The sequence below is a fragment of the Eucalyptus grandis genome, chromosome 6, assembly GCF_016545825.1.
Source record: "Eucalyptus grandis isolate ANBG69807.140 chromosome 6, ASM1654582v1, whole genome shotgun sequence".
NCBI lineage: Eukaryota > Viridiplantae > Streptophyta > Magnoliopsida > Myrtales > Myrtaceae > Eucalyptus > Eucalyptus grandis.
In genome coordinates this window covers 9,415,533-9,425,270 of record NC_052617.1, presented here as the reverse complement: position 1 = coordinate 9,425,270, position 9,738 = coordinate 9,415,533, and the positions used below count along the sequence as shown (strand labels likewise).

The window sequence follows — 9,738 nt, the reverse complement described above, 5'->3', positions numbered from 1 at the left end:
ATTAATCAGTAAACACAGATTAGTGCTTAACCAAATGGAGAGAAAATGAGCACCACAACACAGAAGCCTAGTATTCTGATGTTGCCATGGTTAGCTCATGCCTCGTGGACACATCTCCCTTTCCTGGAGCTAGCCAAGAAGCTCTCACACAGGACTTCCACGTATACTTCTGCTCCACACCCATCAATCTAAAGCCTCTCCGGGCACTCTGGTTAATGCGGTGATTTGATTCTCTCGACATCGAGGGTTTGAGAATTTGATGTTTTGGTAGGCTCTAATGTGCAGGCTCTTGATGAGGCTTTAGACCTCACTTTGCTTCTAATTATATAGAAGAATTAGAGAATATGTGAACCCCACAAAATTATTGGTCTTTCGGGTTCCTGGCAATTTCTTTAGAATTGCAAGGGCCACTCGGGACCATTGTCCTGGAACTGAGCAGTGAACTTCACTCTGTTGAATCAGGGCGGCGAAGACTGATGCCTAGTCAACTTCATTTAATCTTTTCCGTCCATCTTGTGATGGGACCAAAAGAAAAAGAAACGCAGATGCCTAACCCTCTCGGTCATTCTTCCTATACATTTCAACGAAGTTTCTGTCTGCTTTAGATTAGTCCACTGTGGTTTATAAATCCGAGACCAGATGTCACATCAGCATAATGCTATCATTTTATTGCTTAATGCACTCATTTCAACCGATTGCAGCTGTATCACTGGTCGAGAATAGTGTATCTACCAAACCATTTTTGTCTAAATATTTCAATGAAGTTTCTGTCTGCTTTAGACTAGTCCGCAGTGTTTGATAAATCCAAGACCAGATAGCACATCAGCATGATGCTATTACTTTATTGGCTTTAATGCACTCATTTCATCTGATTGCAATTGTATAGACACTGGTCGAGAATGGAGTATGTACCAAACCATTTTTGTCTAAGTCATTTAATAAATGAAACTTTCATGAATAACTAATTAATTTCCTTTCTTTCAGTTATTCTTAATATATCTTCGGACATGACAATTGAAAAGCAAGTCTAAGATCCTTTCTGAGATATGAAACCTACAATATTTATTAGGATGTTAGTATCTCGAGCACCAATTGAATAGAAATCACAGAACATCTGCAAGACAGTAAAAATTGATGGGGAAACTTGAAATTAGCTCGATTTGCTGCAGATAGAATCAAAGGTTGGATTTGTTTTTGGTGTTTGGTGGAATCATTCCCTGATATCACTAAGTCATTTGATAAATATAATTAATGATTTGATCTAGACCATTCATAATGGGTTTACCACATCGTGTTATTACTTTATTAGCGATAGAAGGCAATTGTAATTCGGATTCTTTGCAACGAGAATAAGTTAACCAAAAACTGACAAAAAAAGAAGGCTTCTTTTGACATAGTCCCCCAAAGAAACATGTGCCGTGGTGTTGATTACCTTCGGATATGTTCATCTTCCAATCTTTCTCCTGATTAATCAGTAAACACAGATTAGTGCTTAAGCAAGTAGAGAGGAAAATGAGCACCACAACACAGAAACCTAGTATTCTGATGTTGCCATGGTTAGCTCATGGTCACATCTCTCCTTTCCTGGAGCTAGGCAAGAAGCTCTCACACAGGGACTTCCACATATACTTCTGCTCCACACCCATCAATCTAAAGCCTCTCAGAGACACCATTCTTGCTCAAGACTGTGTTCCTTCAATACAACTCGTTGATCTTCACCTTCCATCTGATGAGTTCCCACAACTTCCTCCTCACTATCACACCACCAAGGATCTCCCTCCTCATCTCATGTCCACCCTCAAATCCGCCTTCAATTCTGCAAAGTCTTCCTTCTTTGACATCCTCGGATCCCTCAAGCCAGACTTAGTCATCTTTGATTATCTTCAACCATGGGCCTCAGTTGCAGCTAGTGAGCTGAACATAAATGCTGTGGTTTTCCTTACTATGGGGGCTGCCTTCTTTCTTTCTTCACTCACTCCACTCATTGCCCCTTCAATAAATACCCCTTTTCGGCTTTGACTTTGCCCAAGTCTGAGAACTATAGAATCGCCAAGTTGATGAATGCCAGTGCCAATGGATACAAGAACAAGGAGAGGTTCTGGGAGTGCATGGAGAGGTCATCCAACATAGTCTTGATAAAAACATCCAGAGTCACAGAAGGCAAGTATGTTGACTATCTCTCTGAATTAGTGAAAAGGAAGGTGGTGACTGTTGGGCCTCTTCTTCAAGAACCTGCCAACAAGGACGGTGATGGAGAGAAGGTCATGGAGTGGCTCAATAAGAAACAACTTTCTTCAGTTGTGCTAGTTTCTTTGGGAGTGAGTACTTCCTTTCTGAAGAAGAGAGGGAGAAGATTGCTTATGGATTGGAGCTCAGCAATGTGGGCTTCATCTGGGTTCTCAGATTTCATGGTGGAGAGGATGTTACAATACATGAGGCTCTACCACAAGGATTTCTACAGAGGATTGGGGACAGAGGACTGGTTGTGGAAGGATGGGCCCCACAGGCTGAGATTTTGGGACATCCAAGCATAGGTGGGTTTGTGAGCCACTGTGGTTGGAGCTCAACATTGGAGGCAATTCTTTTTGGAGTTCCAATCTTAGCCATGCCAATGCACCTTGATCAGCCTCTGAATGCAAAACTTGTGGTGGAGATTGGTGTGGGCATGGAGGTGGACAGGGGAAGTGGGGGGTTCAGGAGGGAGAAATTGGCAAGAGTTATACAACAAGTGATGGTGGAGGAAAAAGGGAAGGAGGCCAAAAGAAATGCTCAAGAATTGGGTATGAGGATGAGAGAGAAGCAAAAAGAAGAGATGGATGACGTGGTTGAGAAGTTGAAGCAGCTTATTGAGCATAATTTCTCTGTTGGTTGAGTAAAAAAGAGAGAATGTGTTTGAAAAAGTAGAGGGTATGAAAGAAAAAAAAAATCATATAAATTGATGTTGCAGTTTGAATATTACAAATGAGTGGCATTCTGATAAGCACCAAGGAGTTTGTTCATTTACTGAAATCACACTGAAAATAACAACGTTGATTGGGTTCCTCTCTTTCGTTTTGCACTGCAGTTCTTTTTTTCCTTTCTTGTTTCTTTTATGGGAGAAATGGAGATTGTCAGTATTTGCGAAAGTCACAGGCTGATGTTGAAGTTAATCGAATCAAACTTGGAATGAGAATCGGATAGGTAAACCAGTTGTTGGTTGGTTCAATGCATCCCAAAGCAGGCAATAATTTTTCACCGGAGAACAACATAGCCAAAACCCAGGATTCTACTTTACTAGGTACACCACAAGCACCTTTTCTTGTTTCCCATCATTGACACAGTTCATTTTATCGATTTTCCCTTATAATCAGAAGGAAATTCAACTGTTGAAGGTCCATATACCAGGATTTCTTTTCATCCACAATGAAAATGAACGACATTCTGGTCTGGCATGCGCTAAAAAAGAGTAGAATACATTCCATACACACAAACAGTTCCCCTCAGAAAGGGCGCCTTATTAGCCCGCCATGTTATTCTCTTCCTAAGGTGAAGCATAGTATTCTTTACGAATAACAAATTAAACAGTGTACAGATACCGAGATCTGGAAGGGAGATCTTGAGAGCTGAGATTAGGAACACGTTGAAATATTTCCTCTCTTGAGCCCCTAGCGTAGGGTTTCTACATTTTTGCTCAGCTCCTCCAGCTTCTTCATTCTCGACCTCTCGCTCTCGCTTACCAGCTGATCAGCAGGTGACACAGCGAACGAAAATTTGGAGCAAGACAAGGAAACCATAAGCAGGGAGCAAGCATTAGAGACAGTCAACATGGGAAATTTTCCCTCAAAAGATCAACAAGAATCTAAAAGAAAGATCAGATGCTATAATGGACAGAGATTTTACCTCCGTCAGTTTGGCAACCAGCTGAGCCTTTTCTTTACTCTTCTCATTGAATGCCTCTAACACTTCTCTGTATTCTCTCTCCTGTGACATGTAAAAGCTTCAGGAATCCAATAAATAATATCACCACACCGAAATAATTCGAGGGCAAGCTGCGAATTTATATCTCCTCAAGTGGCAACAAGTTTGTACTGAAACAACATCGTGTTCCAAAATAATTTCAAGCATAATAAGGTCTCATAAACAATCTTCCTTGGCATTCATGACAGTGTCGTCGAAAGAACAACACATGGACCATTGCCAGAAAGCATTTTCTGAGATGAGATAATCAGCAAGAGCTCAATGGTCTTTTTTTTAGCATGAGCTGAAATTGAATGCTACAGAAAGGATATGGACCAGGCCAGTGGATCAATTTAATTCACATTAGAGGTCTATATTCTTTAACACTAGAGTGAGGACATCCAAGAGAACAAGAAAAGGGAAATACAAGAGAAAATACGCTCAACCTTCTTCTGGCAGCCCAGTCCCAGTGGCTTTAATTCTCGGTTAACAATGTCTATCTTCTTGCGCACAATGCCGACCTCCTTTCTCATTGGATCTGTAAGAGCTTCTAGCTCCTGATACATCATTGCATATTCAAAGGATCACTTAATGTCCTTGCACTTAGTTATCGAATCCCAGTTGACCAGATTCATCTCAATCAATGCTATCAAGCCATTATACACTGAAACTTTGAAAGCATTTTCATTTCATGACTGTTAGACCGCTGGCTGCCAATCCAATCGGCAGCTTATTTTTCCAGATTAATGCAGCATTAGACCACAAGACTTAACTCTTACTGTCATTCCCATGATGAAAAGTTTAACTACAACTAAAATCTCCTCTTTTTACTACTGCTTTAAGTTAACTTACATCTAGAATCTCGGCCAACCGCTTGCTGGCTTCCTCAACACGGCCCAACTGATTTTGCACTTTTTCCTTGACCTCTGTCTTCCTCCTCTCAATCTCCTCTTCCTTTGACCTGAATGCAGCAAGAGCCGATCTTGACACCTCGTCATTCTCGTCTTTGATGGGGCTCTCACTGAAGCTGAGAAATCCTGAGTTCCTCACTCTTTGCATCTGTAATTGCTGCTGCTGCTGCTGCTCGAGTATTTGTCTCTGTGGCGTCATCCTTCCTCTCTTGAATTCTCTCTTTTTGAATATTATGACCTTCTTTTTCCTTTCGTTCCTTCTATAAAGGTGGTAACAACTCCCGCCAGCTTTGGATATATAAGAGGGGAAAAAAAAACAGTCTCTGCAACAGAACATGACAATGATGTGCAGTGACCAACATTCCAAACCTTCCTGAAAATGCAAGTATGGAACTAATAAATGAAAATCATTACAAATTACTCGTGTAGTTCCAACGATGTCTACTGTAAACATTACAACTTTTTTTTGCGACACCTTTCTTGTTTGCAGCTAGAACTTTCTTGCACAGCTGTCTATATTAGATTATTGTTGTTATGAGAATAACAACGTCAAGATGGGCCTTTCTTTGGTTAAACGGGCATTATCTTGAGTTGGTGTCTTGGCAATTTCAACTAACAGCTACAGCCTTTTTCTGATCAGGTTGCTATTAGAGTCACCCACCATTGAAAAGGTCAATTTCTATTTCCTTTTTGTATGAGATTTCGCAGGTTTAAAGCCCTCGCAAGAAACAGGGTTGAGCTGTTTACAGTTTGACGATGAATGCTTGAGGTTGAAGGCACGGCACTCGATTGGACAGCAAGCGCTCACCTGCACTTAGCACGAGCGGCAGGCGTGGAGGAGAAGGCAGATTAGGAGAGATTTGCCTTCATCCCATGATAACTAATTCGGTTTTATGTTGGTAATCTTTGCTCTTAATCTTTTGTGTCTCGGCATCATGTAATTTCTAGTATGATTGTGCACATAGGCCAATTTTCATTAAAGTAGGACTGAAAAGACTTATCTTTCAAGTTTCGTATAAGGCCAATATGGCAATTTCCGTAATGAAAAGTAACATATTTGACCTATCATTAACAAGTTCTCCATTAGACCAGTAAATATCCACGATTAATGCAATAAATGGAATGGTGAGTATAAACATGTTAGAGACAAATAATTTCTCTCACATGGAACGTTGCGCGTATGAAAAAAATTGGCATTTTTAAGATCATGTGAAATTGCCTAATTATAAAATGTACGGAAGATTATTTGACGGAATTAACTATCGACACAATAGGAAGAAATTGTAAGCATATCTATGCAAAGAAAGAACATTTCAAGATTTGATTATTTTCTATTTTTTTTGGGATAACTTTGGTTATGAGATGGAAAATATTCAAGTTTTAATATAGAAATACGCCAAAGAATATGATGCAATTATCAATTCACACATTTGCCCATTGATATGAAGAAGACTCATGAAATAACTAACTTGTAGATGTTCCGAGGATGAAAGAAAGAATTGCGATCCCTTAAAAAATATTTCTTGCATTGTATAATGGCATCAAACGTTGGATACACTTCAAGTTTCAATTATTTCACGCACTATAGTCTTGATAGTCTTGCGGCGAGATCGTAAATGTGCACATTATTTTTTATTGAGTTATGCTTAGATTGGCTACATTGTAATCTACAGAATTATAAGGGGATCAATGGGAATCAATGAATCAATGCGATTTCGTTTCTTTACAAAAAGCTATTTACTTCAATAAACCACGAGTTATATTTCATGATGAAGGTAATCGATCTCATGCAAAGAATCCATGATTCAGTATATTTTCATAAAATTCTCAAATTTGAATCGTTTCATTCGCGATGAGCCGAATGAGAAGAAACTCTCATGTCCGGTTCTGTAGTAGAGATGGAATTGAGAAAGAACCATCAACTATAACCCTAAAAGAACGGTGCTTGTGTTCTATCCCATGTGCTCTACTTCTTATGATTTATTTGATAACACTCCCGAAAACAATTGATTATGTACTCTTACTCCTGAGAGGAAAAAAAACATAAATCCGTTTGGTAAATTTTTTGTTCCTGAGAGCAAAAATCAATTTTTTTTTCCCGAAAATATATTTGGAACTGAATTAAGAAGTAAAAAAAAAAGTTATTTCTTATTACCGTGAATAATTCCTAGAATCAATTCCAATTTTTTTTTCTTTTCTATTCTCTTTCCTTGGTGAGGCTCATTGAGCTGAGCCTTGCTGTGGCTGGGCAAGGCCGACCTCGTGCCGCTTGAGTGAGGTCGAGCTTCGCCAATGGCCTGCGACCGGCTATAGAGAAGGAGGAAGAATAAGAGAAAAAGAAAAATAAGAAAAATGTAATAAAAGTATTAAAAAATTAAGTATTTTACCAAACGCATTTCTATCATAAGAATACAAATTTTGGACAATTATTAAGTACATTCTTTTGTTAAAAAATTATCATCGGGAATAGAATTAGAAAAAAATCATTTTCGATTAAAAATTGTTCCAAAAATAGAATTATTATCAAACGCGTCCTTAATAACAGAATCAGCTCCTATGCCGATACTTGATGCTTGTGCCCATGCTTCGGCATCAAGTATAAAAATCGGTTTTCTGTATGCTCTTCGCTTGCGTGAGAAGTCAAAAATAGGTCAAGTCCCTCGCAAGCAAGGCCTGATAAGGTGGACCCTCTTGGCTGGTTCGACAGCTATGAAATTAAATTGATTCTACCGCTGAGAGCGAGCGGTTGACGACGTTTGACCTTGTAGAGTCATTTGATGGGGTAGGAGGGTGGGCGGTACTCGGTTTCCAGATTTGGATAGTACCGATGATCCTAAATAGGGCCGAGGAATGGGTGGATGTTGGGTGATTCGATATCCTAGACCGAAAGGTGGCGGAAGTCTACGGACGTGGGATGTACTCTGATCTCATTGGCGAAATCCTTGACTTTTGACGACGGGTACGGGCCGCCCCGAAAAGCCGGAAGAAAGAGTAGGCCGGTTCGGGCACTGACATCACGTGGAAAGGCCGCTCGACTTTACTAGGGCCGAAGCTGGCCAACCATTTCGATGTAGATGGAGGCAACATATTGGACCCGGCCTTCAGTTTCCGGCCAAGATCTGAGCTCGCCCGATGACCATCTCTCGTCATAAATGTCTCGGCCAGACGAAATTGCTGCCGTGATTTGTGGTCTACTGAACCAGTCGCGACTTGAGGGGGATCTGCAGAGCCAAGTTGCACATAGGAATTGGAATTGGATGTGCAAATGATCTGGTGAAGCCAAAGTCCGAATCAACTTGCCGAGTCAAATTGCTCGTGATTCGGATGAGAGCGGAATGGTAAAACGATGCCATTTCTGTAAAATTTTCTGAGATCTCTTTTTAACTGTTTAAGTTGTTGGATTAAGTGACGGTTCAATATACAGATAGTTTAACATTCCCCTTGTGCATGGACTGGACTTTAGCCTAAAGATTAAAGCATAAAAAATATAGGAAAGCGAATGAGGGATCTAAAATGAAAGGTAAAATGGTAACTTGAGTTGGAGATCTGGTGTGATTTAGTGATTAGCCACCGATCATTTCGCTTGCATGCGGTTATAAATCTGTTTGTGAAGAATGAGTGTATGAATATCTCTATTAACCATAGTTTTCATTTTGTCTTTTACGGGCTTACCTTATTGTGCTGATTTTTTAGATTCCCATAAATCATTTTATGTCTTACTTTGGTAATGAATAAAGATTTATTTGGACAAAAATATAAAGAGTCTTGAAACATTTCACGATTTCATAATTGTAATATCACCATTAATTGTCCGAAAAATCCAAATTGTTAGATGAACGAAGGTTTGAAGCACCTTGATTCCCACGAGAACCATAGTAGCTATGAACTTCTATTTTCTCCTTACCTTTCTCATTATAATTACTTTTGCCGAAACAAAATCTAGCTCTAGAACTTTAAAATTACAATCCACTAGTTTGGTAAATCTTAGAGATTGTTTGATTGGGATTTTAGAATTCATCTTTTTTATTCCCTCAAGATCGATATTCAGCACATATGATAACATTGTATTTGGATATGACATGATATATTTTATTTTTTCCAATTCGATCGTCCCAATATATAAGATAGCCAATAAATACTAATTTCCGGATCTTATTTAACAAATTGCAGTTGATCACGGATGGAGATTACTTATTATTTCACAAACCCCGTTTATTTATTGGGTAATTTTCACTTTACTCCCCGGATCCTCGCTAGCTTTCATGGTAAATCATGATTTAGTTTACCATCTTAAATTCTCATAATTTTTCCCATTAAACAATAAATATAAGTTCTTACACTTCTTTACCTTCCCGATTTACAGATCATTTCATTTATTAGCATCGTCAGGCTTTCTCTTCAAGACATGCAATATAAGTGATTTTTTTTTTTTTTTTTGGTCAGAGCAATATAAGTGATTCACTAGTTGAAATGCGATGGAGAGAAATTTTCAAATAGTAAATGATATTTCCTTCTATAAAAAGGATTTATTATATGGCGGTTGACATATCATGCCTGAGAATTGCGTGCAATACACGCTCCGACGAAAAAAATCCATGGTGTTCCACGATGATGAAAGGGGAGTTGAAGTACATAAATTTTGAATTTAGGGTTTGACGTGTAAGAGAGTGAGAGTTCGGAGGGTAATATCAAAGGATTTAAAATCAATAATTTCACGTATAACGGTAAAAGACAGTGAGATTTGAGGGGGCAAACTAAAAAAATTCTAAAGTCGGGGGCTTAACGTGGAAGACGACGAGAAAATCATGGGACAAAGTGAAATTTCCACTAAATCACGACTCGAGCCCTACAGCAATAGGATAGAACCATATAATAGAGGGCTCTGGCGACG

The 9,738-nt window shown here is 39.1% G+C and overlaps 2 protein-coding genes across 2 annotated transcripts; one reads left to right on the top strand and one right to left on the bottom strand.

Moving 5' to 3' along the window:
* Positions 1 to 1,512: 1,512 nt before the first annotated feature.
* On the top strand, positions 1,513 to 2,872 carry LOC104435727 (beta-D-glucosyl crocetin beta-1,6-glucosyltransferase). Its single transcript, XM_010048426.1, has 3 exons — positions 1,513 to 1,932; positions 2,031 to 2,247; positions 2,340 to 2,872. The coding sequence occupies exons 1-3, from the start codon at positions 1,513 to 1,515 to the stop codon at positions 2,870 to 2,872; spliced, it is 1,170 nt and encodes a 389-aa protein (XP_010046728.1).
* Positions 2,873 to 3,324: 452 nt separating this feature from the next.
* Positions 3,325 to 5,135, bottom strand: LOC104434009. Its single transcript, XM_010046948.3, has 4 exons — positions 4,789 to 5,135; positions 4,383 to 4,493; positions 3,880 to 3,960; positions 3,325 to 3,719 (listed from the first exon to the last, which is right to left on the bottom strand). Exons 1-4 carry the CDS (start codon positions 5,044 to 5,046, stop codon positions 3,645 to 3,647), a joined length of 525 nt encoding a protein of 174 aa, XP_010045250.1. The 5' UTR covers positions 5,047 to 5,135; the 3' UTR covers positions 3,325 to 3,644.
* Positions 5,136 to 9,738: the final 4,603 nt, after the last annotated feature.